The sequence below is a fragment of the Propithecus coquereli genome, unplaced genomic scaffold, assembly GCF_000956105.1.
Source record: "Propithecus coquereli isolate 6110/MARCELLA unplaced genomic scaffold, Pcoq_1.0 Scaffold232, whole genome shotgun sequence".
In the NCBI taxonomy this organism is placed as follows: domain Eukaryota; kingdom Metazoa; phylum Chordata; class Mammalia; order Primates; family Indriidae; genus Propithecus; species Propithecus coquereli.
This window is the reverse complement of record NW_012147864.1, coordinates 3,089,893-3,108,461: the sequence shown is the minus strand read 5'-3', so window position 1 is coordinate 3,108,461 and position 18,569 is coordinate 3,089,893. Positions and strand designations below refer to the sequence as shown.

The following is an 18,569-nucleotide window of genomic DNA, read 5'->3' as shown; positions in this document are numbered from 1 at the left end:
GTCAGCCTAGCTCGCAGCAACCTCAAACTCCTGGGTTCAAGCGATCCCCCTGCCTCAGCCTCCCGAGTAGCTGTCACTACAGGCATGCACCACCACGCCTGGCTAATTTACTCTCTCTCTCTCTCCCTTTCTCTCTCTATATATGTATATATATTTTAGTTGTCCAGCTGATTTATTTCTATTTTTAGTAGAGTTGGGGTCTTGCTCTTGCTCAGGCTGGTCTCAAACTCCTGAGCTCAAACGATCCACCCACCTTGGCCTCCCAGAGTGTTAGGATTACAGGCATGACCCACCACCACTGGCCCCCACCTGAGTCTTGACCCCAGCTGAGCCCTGAATCTAGGCTCTGCCATGACCCCACCTGGGCTCTGACCCAGCTGAGTCCTGGCCCAGACACCCACATGGCCCTCACCTGGACATTGGGTGAGGAGAGCAGGATGTGGTGAGGGCAGATCCGCAGAGTGTCCCAAGCGGGGGCAGGCGTGGCCCCCGTGCCTGTGGCCTTGCTGGCTCCTGTCCTGGGCTGCCCACAGCTGCACCAACCCCTTGTGCTTGGCCCAGGGCGACTGCTTCCCACAGATGCCCAACACTTGGCCCCTGGCCTCTGGAGTCTGGTGTCCCAACTGAGGACAGGCAAGTTGACCTGTCTAGGAAAAGGAAAACAGAACATCTAGGGTGGGGAGGGACTGAGGGGGTCCGAGAAAGAGCCGCCACTTCCTGTGACTTCCAGGTCCTTGGCTTTTGCATTCGTAAGGGGGCTCTGGGCTTCCTCTCTCAGGCCCAGAGTGAAACGAGGGTGCCTAGATCTGTGGGGCCCTCTGGCACCCTTCACCAGGTATTCTGGGTGCCCTCTGACCTTCATTGTCTTCTGTGCCACGTGGCCGTCAGTAGTGCCAATGTCATAGAGCTGGCATGCAGCAGCTGTTAACAAATAGTAATTAGAATTAATCATGATTCTTCCTCTGAGGTTTCCCAAGATCTCCTTTCCTATGTACGCCCCACATCCCAGGAGGTACTGGGTGGGAAAAGGGAAGTACTGGTTTTACTAGCCCCTCCAAGTGGTCCTGCTTGGGCCCCAGCCTCTAGGAAAGCCTGCTTCTCTGGCTTTAGGTCACCCTGGAGTGGTGGACAGCTGGGCTTTTGCTTGCCTGTTTTCTGGCCATAGCACTCAATTTTCTTTTGGGGGCTCCCTACTCAGTCTGAGAGGTTTGAACTGGACTGACCCCAAGTCCTGGCCGCACAGATGGGTCATCTAATTGGAGCATTCCTGGCCCTGCTTACCCTGGGCTGCAGTGGTTGATTAGGAACACGCGGGAAACTCCTGACCATCCGAGGAGATACAGCCCTGAGACATTTTCTGGGATCGCAGTGCTGGGGCAGCTGAGCGGGGAGGACCTGGGACTGGAGTTACGGCACCATCTTTTCACCACAAGGCCTTAAACAAAGTCAGCACTCAGGAGAGCTGAGCCATCTGAGGAGAGAGAAAATGTTGATAATTCAGTTTGTGCTCCTGGATCCAGCCACACCTGAGCTCCACTGCAGGTTCCAATGATGCAAGTCTATAAATTCCTTATTTTTTTTATTAAGCCAGTTTGAGCTGGGCCTGCCATCACATGCCACAGAAGAGCGCTAAACTCAAATCTAGTTTCCACTATGACCATGGAAATATTCCTCAAATGCTAAACCAAATTTCATTTTCTGTCTCTACAAAATGGATTAGATGAGATAGTGTGTGAAAAGCATAGTGTGAAGCCCAAGTGGTCATAAAGACTTACAGGACAGCATCTTACTGCTATTGTGCCCTGTTGGGAAGAAAGATACGGCCTCAGGAGGCAGAGGGGATGCCTGTGACAGAGTCAGAAGACAAAGGCTGTGGCAAAGTGCGGCAGCTCACGTCTGTAATCCCAGCGCTCTGGGAGGCCGAGGCGGGAGGATCGCTTGATGTCAGGAGTTGGAGGCTGCAGTGAGCTATGATGACACCACTGCATTCCAGCCTGGTGACAGTGAGACTCTGTCTCAAAAAAAAAAAAAAAAAAAGACAAAGGCCGTGGGGCCCATGTACTCTGAATGCACAGAATTGGCTTCAAGGCCAGCTCTGCCCCTTTTTGCTGTGCAATCTGGAGCCGTTACTTGCCATGGGAGAGAAAATAACGCCCCAAGGATGACTACACCCCAATCCCCAGAAGCTGTGATTGTTACTGAGTGGCAAAAAGGGCTTTGCCGATGGGATTAAGGACCTCGAGATAGGAGATCATCCTGGATGATGGGGGGGCGGGGCCCAGTGTCCCCACAGCGTCCTTGCACCAGGAGGCAGGAGGGTCGGAGGCAGAGAGACTGGAAGATGCTGCGCTGCTGGCTCTGAAGGGGGAGGAAGGGCCCCGAGCTGACCGCGCGGCCGCTAGACGCTGGGAAAGGCGGGAGACGGGTTCTCCCCTGGAGTCCCCAGGCAGGACGGGCCCCGCCACGCCCTGATTTCAGGACTTCTGCCCTCCAGACTGTGAGATAATAAGTTTGTGTTGTTTGAAGTCATTAGTTACAGCAGCGATAGGGATTGAACGCACTTACCTCGATGAGTTTCGGATACCTCTGGAAAATTCCTCCCTCCCTCCCTCCCTTCCTGGCCTTCCACGTGGAAATCTAGGTCTGGGCGTGCAGCAGTGAATAAACAAGCAAGTCCCTGCCCTCCGAACACAGGCCAGAAACAAGTAATTTCTGTGAAGGAAAATGAAGTATTCCAGGGGTTAGCAGTAGGGAGGGTGCAGGAGCGTATTTTGGGTAGGGGTCAGGAAGGCATCTCTCAGGAGGTGACATCTGAGCAGAGACCTAATGGCGTGCAGAAGTGGTCCATGTGGGTCTGCGGGAAGTGTCACGGGGAGAGGGAACAGCACGTGCAAAGGCCACGGGCTGGGGATGAGCTGGACTGGCTAGAGGCTGGCATAGCTGGGCGCCACGAGGACAGAGGCACAAACAGGCTGGGGGGTCTCTCAGCTTCATTTGCCTGGGTGCCAACTGGCTCCCAGGCATTGTGGGGACAAGAGGGCCCAGGTCTTCCCAGCTCAGCCCCAGCACTGTGTTCCCAGAAAGAACCCCAGGGCGGCTGGGGTCCCCACCACTGAGGCTGGGGGCCCGGAATGTCCAACTGGCCGGGGGTTGGTGGTGGTCCAGGAGGGCTAGGGTGCCGGCTGGACCATCCAGGGCCTGGGCAGGGCAGGGGCGGGTGGGAGGAAGTTACAATGCGCTATGTGTGTGGTGGACTCGGGCAGGGGTTTCCACGGAGACCGGAAACTCCAGAGGAGCCCCAGGGGTGGGGAGGGCCTGGGATCCCCCATGGAGACAGCCAGGAGGTGAGGGGCTCTGCAGATCAGTGCTCAGTGCCAGAGACTGAATCTGAGAGTCCTTGGCCACAGGCTGGTGAGTGCTGAGTGAGGGGAGGAGTGAGGAGAGGAGGGGCCCCCTGGAGAGAGACCTTCTACCAGAGAAGCTGGGAAGAGAGAGGAACCTTCCTAGGGTGCCTGGGAACGTGGTGTTGCCAGAGCGGGTTGCAGGGCTTGACGCTGCGGGCAGGCCGGGCCAGGCCAGCGAGGTCAGGTCAGCTTCCTGCAGCTGTGCTGGCAAGGGCCAAGCCAGGATCACCATAAATGGGGACTTCCAGCCCGAGGCCAGGTGCCACAGGAGGTGCAGGGAAGCTGCGCAGGGCGTGGCCAGCTTGTGCATCCCCTCGCCAGCCACTCTTGGCTGCTGTCTGCCTCAGGAAGTGGATGGAACCTCCTGGGCCCTGCGTCCCCGTCCTGGTGTCTAGGACAGTTCACACTGAGAGCTGACTGCAGTCGGCCTGGCTGTGGCTCCAGGAGGGCAGGGACCTCGGCCACGTTGTTGGCAGCTCTGCCCTGTGTGCAGGCCCTCCGCGTTTCGCAGTACTAACAGGTGACAGTTAGGGGGTGGGCGCTCTTTGCTCATACTCACCTAGCGCTGCATGACAAAGCACTCCGAACCTCAGTAGGTTACAACAACATTTATTTAGCTCACTAATCTGCAAAGCGGGAGCTGCCGGTTGGCACACGTGCCCATTCAGGGGCTTTCTTGGCACACGTGTCCCCAGGCAAAGCCAGGAGAAGCCGCTGGCGGCCTAGAGGATGGGACGCGGGTTCTACCTTTGGACCGTGGAAGAGCAGGAATGGAAATATCATTGTGGCTATTTTTGGGAAACGGGATCCGCCAGGATCCAGTCGTGCGTTGGTTCATTGACTGCCTACCCTTTGCCTCCCTTTTTCTTGGTGCCGGGAACAGGGATGTAGGGGGGGTCCCTGCCGTTGTGCAGCCTGTGGAGACTGTAAAGGTTGTGTTCCCTGGGGTCTCCCTCAGTCAGAATAGGGGCCGTCACAAGCCCATGTAACAGAGGGGTAGACTGAGGCCGAGAGTGTGATGTCATCTGCCAGGAACCATTCCGAGCTGGGAATCCGATTCCGGACTGGCCCTTCTGCTCCCTACAGAATTTTCTGTCCAAGTGGTCCCTCTGGGTGGGGGTGCGCCTGGGATGCCTGGCGGAGGCTCAGGGGGCTCCCGCGGGTCACAGGGTTCCCAATGGGCCCATGGGTGGGCAGCGTGAGTGTGCATTCTGGAGCCCAGGCTCAAATCCCTGCCCGGCCACTGCTGGGTGTGACCCTCCACCTTCTGCCAAGTGCGGGCAGCAGTTTACCTTCCCCACAGGACAGTGGTGAGAGTCGTGCAAGATGCTGCGGTTGCCCGAAGGCGTCTGAGCTGTTACTGTCACCAATGTTGCTGTCATCTGCCAAGCTGACCTCTTTGTTTGACAGCTGGGGGAACTGAGGCCCAGGAAGGACCCTTGGGAAGGGCAGGGCTGGAGGGACGGGGTCCTGTATTGCAGAGGAGCCGGTGGGGTGGTGCCGCTCAGCCCTCGCCCCCCAGCAGGGCCTCGCTGGGCCCCCCGCGCCTCCTCCAGCTGCCGTGGAGGGGCTGGGAGGTGGCAGGGCATGCACACAGGCTGGGGTTGGCCTTGCAACGGATTTTATTACTGCTGGGCAGGGGTCCTGCCTGCGTGCGTGGAGGGGCCGGGGAGGCAGGCAGTCATGTGGGTGTGGGGAGGGAGCATCTACTTCCTGGGAGCCCGGCCTCCTCCCCTAGGCCGGGGCATTGGCCCATGTCCTGATCCGGGTGAAGGGGAGGCGCTGCACCCACTGCCCGCAGGGACACCCCAGCCCTGGTCCCAAATCCATGTTCTGTCCAGGCAGGGCTCAGCCCACCGGCTTGACCTTGGCAATGAAGAGGGCAGCCGCCTTCTCCAGGAACTCCTCTCGGGTCATGGGGGAGCTGGGCCTCCGCCCCGACATGGCACGGTCCATGGCCAGTGCCAGGCTGTCCGGCCCCAGGCGTGAGCCGGCCTCCAGGTAGCAGACGGGTGCTGCAGTGTTGTCGCTGGCCTGCAGGGCGCCCTCCAGGGTGTCCAGCACAGCCTGGCCCACGCGGCGGTCGGCCACGGCCACAGCCGGGCCCTCCAGCAGCTGGAAGAGGGCGCCGGCACGAGCCACGAACTCCAGCAGCACGAAGCAGGTGAGCATGCCGGCGCGGAACACGTCCAGCGGCACAGCCTCGTGGTCGCGGCACTGGATCTTGCGCAGCAGGGGCGCCACGACCTCCTCGGGGGCCTCGCCGTCCCTGCAGATGCGCTTGAGCAGCTCGCCGTAGGTGCGCCCGTCCAGCCCAGGCTTCTTCTTGCGCCCGCTGGCACTCAGGCACTCATAGGCCACGCCGACGTTGTTGTTGAAGGCCGTCCTGTGGGGGAGGGGGTGTTGGGCAGCTGCGGGGCCAGCACCCCTCCCCCTCCCCTGCCCGCCCCTCTCCTCCAGCCTGCCGGCCCTTGCCCTGCGCACGGCCTTCCCCAGACCCCTTCCCTCCTTTTCTTTTTTCTTAAAACAGGGTCTCGCTCTGTCGCCCAGGCTGGAGGGCAGTGGTAACATAGCTCACTGCAGCCTCCAACTCCTGGCCTCAAGTGATCCTCCTGCCTCGGCCTCCTAAAGTGCTGGGATCACAGGTGTGAGCCACCACGCCCGGCCTTCTGCCTTTTTCTTCCTAGCAGTTCTCACCACCTGACTTACTAAACCATAGTGTCGTCAGCCCCACAAGGGCAGGGCACTAATCTGTCAGTCACTGTCACAGACCTCCTGCCTAGAACCCTGCCCGGCACACAGCGGGTGCCCAATCAACGTCTGCTGCGCCTGCGGAGTGGCTGCTCAGCATTTATCGCAGGTCAGTTTCTCTCTCCCCACATCCCACAGGCAGGAGGAGTCTGGGGATCAGACCCGGCTGCTGCCTGCTTTTGTAAATAAAGTTTTATTGGAACAGCCACACCAGCCCACTGACGTGTCCTGTGGCTGCTTCACGCTATGACGTCATGAGGAGATTGCCCGCCGAGCTGAAAATGTTTGCTCTCTGCCCTTCGCTGAAAAGCCAGTCAGCCCCGCTGCCACCTGAGCCTCCCTGAGGCGCTGCTGCGTGCAAGGCCTGTGCCCTGGGCATCCGTGGAGGGCACGAGGTGGCAGGGAGCACAGCGGTTAGCGTGGACTACTTCATTCCCCTCGCCGCATTAACTGCACAGTGCCCTGCTGTCATTTCCGCTATGACATACAGGGAAACTGAGGTTCAGGGCAGGCTGTGGTCTGGCCACGGGTCTCAGAGAGGAAGTGGCCGACCCCGGGGCAGGAACTCGTCCTTTCTAGGCGCCTGGCTCCACAGCGAGGAGGGTAGGTTCACACTGAGGTGCCACCTTCCACGGGCCGCCCAGGTGTGTGCTGGGTGGACACTGCCACTCGGGTCACCACTGCTGCAGCCCAGGGCAGGGGCCTGGATGTCTCCCTCCCAGCCAGGACTCGGTTCCAGGACCGCTGGCTACAGGCGCCAGGCATGACCCTCATGCTGCGCTGCGCGCTCGAGGACGCTGGCGCTCGCTCCCACTGTGCCGCTGCCCGTGGCGGCCCACTGACGCCTCTCCACAACTCTCACGGGAGCTGGGACTGTTAACCCATCCCGCCAGGAAAAGGATGTTTCCGGATGTCTGCCTTGAGTCACTGATTTATCGCTGCGATCGCATCCCCAAACCTAGCGCCCTGAAAACCACGACAGACGTGTACCGTCACACGGCTTCTGGGTCCCTCTCATATGGCTGCAGTCAGGATGTCAGCTGTGGCTACTGTCCCCCGAAGTCTGACCTCTGGGGTGGCTCACTCAGACGCAGGCTGAGCTGCGGCTGCTCTTGGCAGGAGCTTTAGTCCCACACTCGTGGCCGTCCCCTTGGGCCGCGTGAGCTTCCTTAGGACACGTGGCTGGCTGCCCTGAGCAAGGCCCGCGATGTCCTGCTGTGGCAGGTGGCTCTGTTCAACGTGGCAGGGACTGAACCCCAGGAGGCAAGGCTCCCGGGGGTATCCTGAAGGCTGGTACCGATGGCTCTGCCCGGTTAGTCTTCCCACAAACTTCTCTACCCCTTAGAAGTTGGGCTGAGCCACGGGACTTGCTTTGGCCACAGAAATGAGTGAAGCGAGGTGTGGTCCACATCCAGTGGGAGTTTCTAGAGCTGTCGAGTTATTCCTCGTTGCCACGCTGTGTAAGCCCAAGTCAGGACTGCAGGAGCAGAGCCCCCCACCGACCCTGCGGTGTGAGCAAGAAGCGAACCTCGGCTGTGATACAGCCGCCGGGGCTTTGGGGCTGTCACTGCGGTGTGACGTGGCCCCTCCTCACTGATTCATGTGTGGCCAAGATTCGCCCAACTCTGCGCCCTGGGCCCCCCTGCCAGGACCCAACACTGACTCACTCACTCCGCGCCCGGCCCAGAGCTGCCTCCGAGCGTCCCTCTGTTCCTCTCCTGCCTCCTGGTTGGGCTCCAGGCAAGTTGCTGCCTCTCCGAGCCCGGCTTTCGCACCCAGGGGTGAGGGTCCTGATCCCTGTACCTTGGGATTCTCGTGAGGACAGAAGATCGGAGTTCGTGCCAGGTGTTCCCGACGGCGCCTGCGCGCACCGCACGCCGTAACCGGGGCTGTGGTCAGCCGGCTGGCTGTCCAAGCGCTGTCTGTCATTTGCTCCTGGCCTTGTGGGCTGATCACAGCCTGTGAGGTCACACCCGTGAGGAGAGAATGTGGGAGAGGCGACTTCTAAGCTGCTCATCTCTGCGCCTGGGGGCTCCCTGTCAAGTGCTCAAGTGAAGGCAGCGAGCTCTGGGCTCAGGCAACCCTGGGCCTATGACCCTGGGCTCTGGGCCCTGGGTCCCGTCTGCACTCGGGAAGGCTCCGCCTGGGTCAGCTCCTACACAGAGCAGTCTGTGAAGCATGTGAGCATTCGTTAAGGAAAGAAAAATTATGTTTATGGAAAGTCTCCAGAAAGGGACATGGGAGATGTGCTTTTAACCTTTACCCTGACTAGTAGTTCTCAAGGGGGGACGATATTGCCCCCAGGGCACCCTGGGCAATGTCTTGGGACACCTGTGGTTGTCACCGCTGGGCTGGGGGGTGCCCCTGGCACGGAATGGGGGCAAGTACACTCAGTGCCCCTGCAGTGCCCAGGATGCCACCCCTGAGAGCGACTGAGGCTGAGGACCCTGGCCTAGGCCTGCTGGTGCTCTGTGCACGGGGACGGTGCAGCTCTCGCTGCCACACGAGCGACTCGGTGGCTCAGGAGGAGGCCTCGGGGACTGCACTCCCTGGGCCTGACTCTGGCTGTGCCCTTGGTGCTGTGTGGCCTTCAGCATGTCACTTTAGGTCTGTGTTTGTGCTCCGGGGGGCCTCAGAGGCTGACGGGGACGTGGCCATTACTTTCCATTTCTCAGAGATACGGGCAGAGAGGATCTGGGGCAACTTTTCCCCAAATCTGATGACCGGGAGCAGCCCCGGTCAACCCCTCAGCACCGGGTGGCACACGCCCAGCAGAGTGGGGGTGAAGCTGCCCGGCTCTCGGCTTCCGCTCCTGGCTCTCCGGGTGACGGTGAGGGGCTCCTGATTGCCCGCTGGGAGAAAAGGAGCTGGCCTGGCTCCCGTGAGCACAAAACCAGATGCCACTGAGGCAGGGCGCGCCTGTCTTCTGAGTTCACCCCTGGCTGTGTCTCTGGGGAGACCCGTGAGCCCAGGGGCCCAGAGGTGTCTGCCCCAGCACCGCCACTAACCCTGCTACTCCTCTGATGTCCCTGGCTGTCGTCAACTGCCTCCAGCCAACAGCCCCAATGCCCTGTCCTGGTGTGACGAGTTCTCCCAAATTCATGTCCGCCCAGAACCTCAGAGTGGGACTTTATTTGGAAATAGGGTCTTTGCAGATGTCATTAGTTAAGACAAAGTCACATTGGAGTGGGGCGAGCCCTGATCCAGTGGCTGGTGTCCTTGTAAGAGAGGACAGAGGGACACAGAGCAGGACATGTGATGACGGAGGCACATCGGAGCAATGCAGCCACAAGCCAGATGGCCAGCAGCCCCTGAAGCTGGAAGAGGTAGGAAGGATCCTCCCCTGGAGCCTCCAGAGGGAACATGGCCCTCCTGACTTCTAGCCTCCAGAACTGTGAGAATAAGTTTCTGTCGTTTTAAGCCACTCAGTTTGTCATAATTTGTTACAGTAGCCCTGGGAAATTAATAGAAACATCCTCATCTGCCATGTCTATGGGGTGAGTGGCTTGTGCAGTGCTTGACCTGAACAACCATACATGGTGGCCCTGCCACTGACCCCTTTTTGTCTTTGGGAGAGTCTCTTCTGGCTGTCCCAGGACGCTGCTTTCTCCCGGTTCCTCCCTTCATCTCTGGTCTTGCCTTCCCGTCCTTTTTTGTGGCCCTCCAAGGCTGAGGCCCCTCAGAGTGTGGTCCTGAGCCTGTCTCTTCCCTCCTAAAGCCTTCGTGATGCCTCCCAGTTTACAATCTCCTGTCCCAGTCCCCTGTCTCAGTTGCTGACCCTTCCATCTATCCCCAAGCCACTCTGGTGACTTCCCCAAACCAGTGGCCTCCCATCTCCGCAATAGGCTGCACTGACCCTCTGGGCCTGTCCTTGCACACTCCCCTCCCAGCCCAGGCCCAGCTCATCCAGGGCCTTCAGAGCCACCAGGCCTCCACCTCCTGCCAGCCAGCCTGCTCCTTGCCCAGGTCCCCATCTCGGAGTGGACCCTCATCCGGCCGCCCCCTGCCGTGGAGATGCTGGTGTTCTGCTCTGATGTCCTGCCCTCCTGCCCTTTCTCCCTCTGTCCACCTCTGTACCCCAGCTTCTCTGGGACTCTCTGGGGAGGGCTGCCCTGGTGTTTACAGCTCCTGGATGGCCTCAGCTCCCCACCTTTGCTTGGCGTCCTTCCCTGTTCTGCTCTTCCCACACCCTTGCGGGTTCTCCTGGGTGCACCCCCTTGTAAAAATCACCTCCACACAAATGCCTGCCTCAGGTTCTGTTTCTGGGGAGCGCCCCCGCCGACACCACCAGCCCACACCCAGGCACCACCTCGGGTTGGGCTGCAGGCCAGACAGCTTCTGCCCAACCCACCTTGCGGCCGACGGTCATCCCCACCTGCTCCTCGGCCACCTTCCGCGCTCAAAGCTGTCCCCGCCGGGGACACAGGCAGCTGGCACCGTCCCCACCCGTCCCCGCCCACGGCCCCGTGGACATCCTCGTCCCGGCCCACCGCGCGCCCCGGCTCGCAGGGCTCGCTCCTCCCGCACTCCATGATTTTCAAAATCACGGGCTGCCGGGGGGAACCCAGCACCGGCCAAAGGCATCACAAAAGGCCGAGCCGGCGGGAACGGTCTCCGCTCGACGCAGCGGGGACCTGGAGCCCACGCAGCCCCACCAGGTCGCCGCGGACTACAACTCCCAACAGGCCCCGCGCCGGCGCTGTTGGTGGGCAGCCGCGCGGGGCACGCTGGGAGTTGAAGTCCGCCCCCACCCCCCGCAACCGGCGGCCCGACGCGCACCTCTGGGAGTGGTGGGCCAGACGCAGGTGCCAGAGCGCGCGGCCCAGGCGCTGCTGCTGCAGCAGGAGCTGGCCCGGGGGCTCCCCAGCACCGCCGTTCGCGGGCGAACGCAGGCCAATGTTCTCGAAGTAGTGCGCCAGGAAGGCGATCGGTTCCTCGGGCCGCGCCTCCAGCACCTTCAGCAGGGCTGCGCGCAGCATCTCCGTCACGCCAACCTGCCGCAAGAAGTCCTCCTCGCTCTCGGACACCGCCGCCGCCCGGGACACCGACGGCCGGCCGCTGTCGGCGAAATTGGCCGCCGGGGCCACCGCGGGCCGCCGCTTCTCCACTGCCGCCATCTTCGCTGAGGGCAGCGGGACCGGAAGTACCGCCATATCCCACCGAACGCTGGCGCCCTGGGGCGGTCCTTTTTGTTAAGGGCATGGGCAGCCCTGATTCCCTCTGGGAGATTCTAGGAAATGACAGGCGCACGTTACCCTTTTCGCCTAGCCCCCTAGTGGCTTTCTGCCTTCTCTTCCTTCTTTATATTTACTGGTTGGTCCTCCTGGCTTCGGCCCGGAATGTGAATTTTGCCAGACTTTAAAATGGCTACCTAGAAAGGCCTCGGTTTCTGGCCTGAAGCCGGGTTACTTGCCATATTGGTAGTGGGCGATGCCTTCGTTCTCATGGTCTCCTAGCAACCACTCTCCCTGGTTACCGGAGAAGGCCGACTGAGCGTGCGCGAGCATGGACGGAGCACGGCCTACGCCCCCAGGTGTTCATCTGCGCTCCAGCTGCGCTGGGTGTGGAGCTGAGCCCCCGCCGACTCCACCCAGCTCGGCAGCCGGTACGTGCTTGCGGGGCGCCGTCCCGGGCTGTTACCCGTCCCGACCGCCAAGGGGCTCTTTCTAACGCCGCGTTCTCTGCAGCTCTAAAGTCTCCCGTAGCTGCCCAGTACCTCTGGCCTCCGTCCCTCCTGTCCGGGCTGACATCTACAGCTCTTCGTCGCTGACCATGCCAGCCGCCCTCTAGCCCCGGCCACCCTGGAAGACCTGCAGTCCCTCGATGAGCCGCCTCTGCCGCTTTGCCCAGGCTACCCCCGCCAAATACTCCTCCCACTTCGTTGCTGGACTCCTGGTTATCCGTTAAGCTCCTGACCCAGGGAAATGCAGAAGGCCGTGGCGCCTTCCCACCCCAGGCAGAGCTCGCTCCGCCGGCCAGGTGGGGCTGGGGCTGGGGCTGGGCATGTACGTCCCTGTCCCTCCAGGAAGTCACCTTGTGCAGGTGAGAGCTGTGCAGAGGGTTCCTGCATCTCTGGAGCACCACAGGAGTCACCAAAGGTCAGATCAAACACCCTTTATTTTCCATCCCTGGACAGTTGAAAGAGTGGGCTCCCCAGGGGCCCCACGGGGGGACACAGCCAACTGGAGCGTCTGGGCGTGCCGGCCACCCATGGTCAGCCCTCAAACATCCTCTGGTCTCAATTGGGTGGAGGGAAAGGCCGGCTGCTCAGGAGGGGCTGCTCTGTCTGGTGGGTCCCCCTTCATCCAGCCCAGGCTGACTGTGGGAGGGGGAGCCTGGGAGAAGCTGGCGGGTGGCTGTGGTCCTCAGCCAGGGTCCGGGCAGCAGCAGCGTTTCCGCAGGCGGTAGGCGAGGAATGACAGGAGCAGCAGGGCCAGCACCACACTGCCCGTCCATAAGTCTGTGGGCAGCTGGGCAGGCCCCGGGGTGGGCGCTGGGAGGTGCAGGAGAGAGCAGCGGTCAGAGCCCAGCAGAGTCTACAAAGTGCTTCCGGATTTACTGAGTTCCCTAAAATTTCACTAAGGACTTTACAGCAGAGCATCTGAAAGCCACACAGGACATTATGGTTTAGAAGTGGGCGGTCTAGCAAGGTGACCACTTGCCACCACCAACCTTTGAACAGAAAGTGCTGTCAGCGTGCAAATCACAGTGCACTTTGAAGACTTAGTTTGGAAAGAAAACTTATGTAAAATATCTCTTTCACACTTTTTTTTTCTTTTTTTTTTTTTTCTTAGTGAAGATGGGGTGTCACTTTTGCTCAGGCTAGTCTCAAACTCCTGGCCTCAAGTCATCCTCCTGCCTCGGCCTCCCAGAGTGCTAGGATTACGGGCGTGAGCCACCTCGCCCCACCTCTTCACACTTTTCTATATCGATTGCATATTGAAATGATAATGCTTGGGATATATTGGGCTCAATAAAATACACTATCACACTTATTTTTACTTTTAAATTCAAAACGACCGATGTGGCTGCATTTTATTTCTGTTTCTATCCCATATGCTGTTCTGGTCTATAAAGCTTAGAATTTACAAAGTGCTTTGAAATCTACACAGTTCCTGAAATTTACAGAGGACCCAGAGTCAGGGAAGCCCACTGGACAGATGGGAAAACTGAGGCTGGCAATATCTCATCTAAAGTTTTGATCCAAGGAGTCCCTCCCAGTCCTCCCCAGGCAGCAGAACTCACAGCTTTTGGGGGCCATTCCTCCCTCTGTGGGCACAGCCTGGTGGATCTCAGAGCAGCAAGTCCCCATGGAGCCCTGCTTGTGGGGTGCCTCCGGGGAGGTCACATCGGGGGGCTCCGGGGAGGTCGCATAAGGGAGCTCTGGGGAGGTCGTGTCGGGCGGCTCCGGGGAGGTCAGGCTGTGCAGGACTGGAAACAGTGCAGTTGTTTTTTCTCCCTGCTGCCCTGGGCCTGCCCCTCCTGCCTCGGTCTCCCCATCTGGAAAATGGGGTTGGACCAGAACCTCTCCAAGCCCCTTTCCTGAACTACTTGGGTGAATCAAAGTGCATCACGGTGGGTAGGAGGCCTGGACTCCCAGTTACTTGCCGCAGCATCTTGAGCAGGTTTCTTAATATCCGTGTGCCTCAGTTTCCTCAATTGTGAAAGGGGTGAGAATGCCCCCCACTTCCCTCCTTTAAACAGGGAGGTCAGGGGGGCTTCACTGAGAGAGCGACCGTCAAGTAGAGAGATGAGGGAGGGGAAGAGGAAGCCATGAAGAGACCTGGGGGAAGAGCATTCCAGGCAGAGGGCACAGCACGAGCGAGGGCCCTGAGGCAGGACCATGCATGATGCTTAGGACGCCTGTGTGGTTGGATTGGAGTGAGGGAGGGAGAGAGGGAGGAGGTGAGGACAGGGAGGTGATGGGGCAGGTTGTGCAGGGCCTGGGCCTGGGGGGCCTCTGGGAGGACTTGGGGTTGCCCCGAGGGAGGTGGGAGCCGTGGAGGGCTGTGGACAGAGGAGGGCTGGCACAGGATGGTGCTCAGTAAATGTCTGTTGGATTAGCATGGCTCTGGCTGCCACAGGGGAACAGACTAGAGGTCGAATCCGGCCTCCCGCATGCCCCACAGCTCAGGTCCCGATGTGCCTGTCAAGGCTCCCGAGTGGGAGGGCCTGTGGCCACCTCCCCCAGGGACTCACCTGGAATGGCCTGTCGGTGACTGAGCTCCATGCCGGGCAGCCTCATGGTGGCCTGGCAGTGCAGGGCAGGCGGGATGGGGGTCCCCAGTGGGGGCAGCAGCCAGCGCTCTGTCACATGGAACAGCGGGTCCTCGTCCTCCTGGGGCTCCTCCTCCTCCACCTCAGGGGAGCCCAGAGTCTGTACGCCCTCCAGTTCCCGGTCCCCCAGGAGCAGGGAGAAGGAGAGGGCGTCAGGGCCCGCAGGCATGACCTTGTGAGCTGTGCAGGCCACCTCCCGGTCCACCCCAGGCACCAGGGCCGCCGGGGAGACGCTCAGCTGGTCCGGGAAGGCTGTGGATGGAGGGTGGGAGGTGGGGGCTGAGCTGCCGAACAGGAAGAGGGAACAGCTTGTGCAGACCCAGCAGCCACACCCCCTCCGCCAGAATGTGAGGAGCAGGGGAGGGGTCCAGGGCCAGCCTTGGAAGGTTGGGCAGGGCCTGGAGGGCAGTGAAGGCCAGGGGCCTGGTGGGGACTGAGCTGCGACCCCAGCTTGGAGCAGGGACAGGTTGGGCAATCCGGAAGGCTCCCAGGAAGAGGTGGCTTAAGGAAAGAGCCTTGAGTAGAGGTAAGGCGGCGGGGAGGAACGCGCCTCACCGTACACCACGAGCCGCACAGTCTTCTGGAAGGTGACGTTCCCGCAGGAGCCCACGCACACGCGGGGGCCCGCCGCCGATAGCGAGGCGTTGCGCACGGTGAGCACGCTGCCGCGCGCGTCCGACTGCACCTCGCCCAGGCTGGTGTCCAGGCCCCGCCACTGCACCGCCGCCGCCCCGGGGCCCGCGCAGGCCAGGCGGCAGGCGAACCGCAGCGACGCGCCCATGGCCACGGCCACCACCGGCTCCGGGGGCTCCACCTGCAGGGGCTGGCCTGGGGCCGAAGCGGCTGTCACTCCTCGAGCCCGCACTGCCCAGCCGCGACTCGCGGACCCCCGCCCCCATCTTCCCCGAGCCCCGCCCCCACCGCAGACCCCCGGCCCCGGCCTCCACCCCGGCCCCGCCTCTGCCTCGGCGCTCCCCACCCGCGGCCGCCTGGAACCTGTTTCCCTGCGTGGCAGAGGGCGGCGCAGAGTCCCCGCCCCGCTCTTTCACCGCTGGCTCCTTCGAGCCCCCTCCCCTGTCCGAGCCCCTTCCTCTTTGCCAAGCTCTCTCTGTGTCCTGGCCCCAGCCCCTGGCCCGCTCACCGCAGCCCGGCCGCAGGAGGCCCAGGAACAGGCCCAGCAGGACCGCCCCGCCCCGTCGCATGCTGTCCCTGGCCTGCGCGCGGGGCCGCTGCTTAAATAGCGGCGCCCCGGGGGATTCCCGGGGGGGCTTTCCCGGCCTGACCCCCGACCCCGGAGGCGGCAGAGAGGCAGGGGCTGGGGGCCAAAAATGGGGTGGGTGGGCCGGGCCGAGGTCAGGACGGGCGGGTGCGCGGGTCTGGACCTGTTCCAGGCCCCGCTTGGAGCGACGGAAAGATCGGAAGATGAGGACGCAGGGGTGAGGGTCGGAGTCGGGGACTGGAAGCGGACCAGATGGAGGCCTTCACTTTCCCGGGCAGCCCCGTCCTGCTCTGTAGCTGCGGGGTGGTGTCGTGTGGGGTGGGGTCTCCTCGCCCTCCTGGAGCTGTGAGGCCCCCCAGGACCTGGGACAAGTCACTCCCATCTCTGCACCCGTCTTTCCGGCCCCATCACACCAGCAGGGGCAGCCCCAGTGTGGGGCAGCCTCGTTTCCAGCTCCGCACAGAGACCCAGGTCTGGGGACCCCAGGAGGGGTCTGGAGGGGACCCTGACCCGGCCCAACTCACAGCTGCCACTAGTGAGTCCTGGGAGCCTCACCTTTGAAACACTCCTGAATCCATCCACACTTTCTTACGGCCCCTCACACTGGTCCCTGTCGCCGGCCCCACTTGCCCCTTCAGGGCTTGTTCACCACCAGGCACCCAGAGTGGCCTTGGGAACACCCCTCTGAGCACCCCGACACCCCCAAGGCTGCCTGGGGGGCAAAAGAGAAAAGTCCAAGCTCCCAGAAGCAGGGAGCTCTGCACAATCAGTCCCCTTCCCAGGCCCCAGGGCCTTTGCACTGGCTGTTCCCTCTCCCTGCCCAGTCTCCACTCAGGGTCCTCTGCAGCCACCTCCCCCATCCCATTGTAGTTTCTCCAGGTAATGAGGTCACTGTCGTCCCTCCACTTGGGGAGGGCAACCTAATCTGCAGTGGCCCCCACCCTGACCCCAGACCACCTACACAGCAGGCACCTAGGAAGATAAGAACGGAGTGGTTCTGGTTTGTCCTCTGCTCACCTCAGGGTGTGCCTGTTTTTGCCTCGGTTTCCCTGGCTGTGGAATAAGACACGCAGCCAGCAGACACGGTTTCTAGGCGTTGCCAGCCTTTGTCTTCTCAGCCCCTTCTCTGCCAGAGGCAGAAACAGATCCAGAGGAAGGGTTGGGACCAGAGGAGGGAAACTGAGGCCCAGAGGGGCTCAGAGCAGAAGAGGGAAACCGAGGCCTGGTGAGGTGAGGGTACAGGTGTGTGAACTTCCGGCCATGTCTCCCTTGGTCCTAGCGTCCCTCCTGCCTGTGCCCGGAAAGGCCTCTCAGGAAGGCACACTCAGAGGTGTGGCCCTCCCCAGGCCGGAGGTGCTGGGCCTTCCCGGGAAGCTGGGCTCTTAACCCGGGCGGGGGGCAGCGAGCCTGGTGAATGGGCCACTTCCCAGCCTCTGACCCTGCTTCCTCCCACCCCCACAGCCTGCCCAGGCAGCTGGGGAGGGGTCACCGGGCGCCAGGCGGGCTGAGGGCCCTTGCCAGGGCTGTGTCCCCAGCTCTCCCGGGCCCCTGCCTCCACCCTCTGGTCACTCATGGTGTCATCTGAACACTCTGCCTGGGTGACCAGAGCCTGCACATTCAGAGACATGTGGGGTCTGGGGGTGCACAGCAGTGGGGGGTGTCAGGGCAGCTACCCGAGGGAGGGACAAGTGGGCTCAACACAGGAAGGAGGTTCTGGTGCAAAGGGCCAGAGGTGGGGAAGCAGGGACAGAGACAGAGAGAGACAGAGAGATAGAGAGACAGAGAGAGAGAGACAGAGACAGAGAGATAGATTCAGAGACAGAGACAGATAAACAGAGACAGAGAGACAGAGGGACAGAGAGATACAGACACAGAGATAGAGACAAAGAGAGACAGGGACAGAGGGACAGAGAGATACTGAAAGATAGAGACAGAAAGAGAGATGGAGAGAAACAGAGAGAGACAGAGACAGAGAGACAGAGGGATAGAGAGAGATATAGATAGAGAGAGGGACAGAGGTGGGACAGAAGTCTGAGGTCTGGGAGGACCCCGGAAGGGCATCTGAGTCCTGGGCACACAGCAAGGCTGAGCACTGGCAGGGACTGCGCTGCATCTTCTGCCAGCACCGGCGACAGCGCTTTTGTTCTTGGGAAACTGAGCCCCGGCTTCCTACAGCACCCCCTCCCCAGGGCATCAGTCCCTTCCTGGCATTGTCCTGCCCCAGAGGAAGTCCTGGGCAGGAAGCCTCCTTCCCTTGGAGGGTCCCAGCCCTCCCCCACCCCCCAGACCCCACATCCTGGTCTCCCCATCCACAGCAGAGGAATGTTCCAGATGATTACTTTGCTCTAAGAGGGAAAGGAGGAGGGGACGCTGCCCGAGTGTCCAGGAGCTGAGCACGCCCAGGGCCCCTGACACACCCCTCGCTCTCACCCACTGGTCAGTTTTGGGTCCTCGAGGCTTTCTTTGGGGTGGGCTCGGAGCCCCGTGAGGGCAGGGCCTGGTTGTCGGGGCCTGTGGGGGCAGCCTGACAAACTCCGCCCAAGGACCCCACACCTGGGGCGTCCGTCAGGCCCTGATGGTGGGTCTCAAGGAGGGTTGGGGAGGAAGGAGATGGAGAGGGGGGCTGCAAGAGGAAGGGGTCATTGAATAAATATGGGGGGGCTGCCACCCAGAACACCCGACAGGCACCCCCACCCTGGCACAGAACGTCCTAGAGCAGAGGGCCCAGGGACAGCAGGGGGCACCAGCCCAGGACACCGCCCTTCCAGTCCATTGGCCCTTCCTGTCTCTGCTGGTCCCTGAAATCACAGCTGGGTGAGGTGGGGAGTGTGGCGGAAGGGCACCCAAGTCAGCCACATGGAATGTCCTATGAAAACCCGGTGGCGGCCGGGTGCGGTAATCCTAGTACTCTGGGAGGC

At 61.4% G+C, this 18,569-nt stretch overlaps 2 protein-coding genes across 2 annotated transcripts; both read right to left on the bottom strand.

The window, feature by feature from the left end:
• Window positions 1–4,226: 4,226 nt before the first annotated feature.
• Window positions 4,227–11,308, bottom strand: TPGS1 (tubulin polyglutamylase complex subunit 1). The gene is made up of 2 exons (XM_012645377.1): window positions 10,935–11,308; window positions 4,227–5,790 (listed from the first exon to the last, which is right to left on the bottom strand). The coding sequence occupies exons 1-2, from the start codon at window positions 11,306–11,308 to the stop codon at window positions 5,253–5,255; spliced, it is 912 nt and encodes a 303-aa protein (XP_012500831.1). The 3' UTR covers window positions 4,227–5,252.
• Window positions 11,309–12,520: 1,212 nt separating this feature from the next.
• Window positions 12,521–15,634, bottom strand: MADCAM1 (mucosal vascular addressin cell adhesion molecule 1). Its single transcript, XM_012645382.1, has 5 exons — window positions 15,559–15,634; window positions 14,988–15,260; window positions 14,355–14,684; window positions 13,401–13,586; window positions 12,521–12,648 (listed from the first exon to the last, which is right to left on the bottom strand). Exons 1-5 carry the CDS (start codon window positions 15,632–15,634, stop codon window positions 12,521–12,523), a joined length of 993 nt encoding a protein of 330 aa, XP_012500836.1.
• Between the last annotated feature and the right edge of the window lie 2,935 nt (window positions 15,635–18,569).

Bases quoted from the DNA above. Each gene is read 5' to 3' on its own strand.
- TPGS1 (XM_012645377.1), bottom strand. From the start codon at position 11,308: ATGGCGGTACTTCCGGTCCCGCTGCCCTCAGCGAAGATGGCGGCAGTG. The intron at 5,791-10,934 runs GTGCGCGTCGGG...CCTCCCCCACAG, and splicing joins CTGGCCCACCACTCCCAGAG to GACGGCCTTCAACAACAACG.
- MADCAM1 (XM_012645382.1), bottom strand. From the start codon at position 15,634: ATGCGACGGGGCGGGGCGGTCCTGCTGGGCCTGTTCCTGGGCCTCCTG. The intron at 14,685-14,987 runs GTGAGGCGCGTT...CTCCATCCACAG, and splicing joins TGTGCGGCTCGTGGTGTACG to CCTTCCCGGACCAGCTGAGC. The intron at 12,649-13,400 runs GTGAGTTCTGCT...TGCACCTCCCAG, and splicing joins AGGAATGGCCCCCAAAAGCT to CGCCCACCCCGGGGCCTGCC.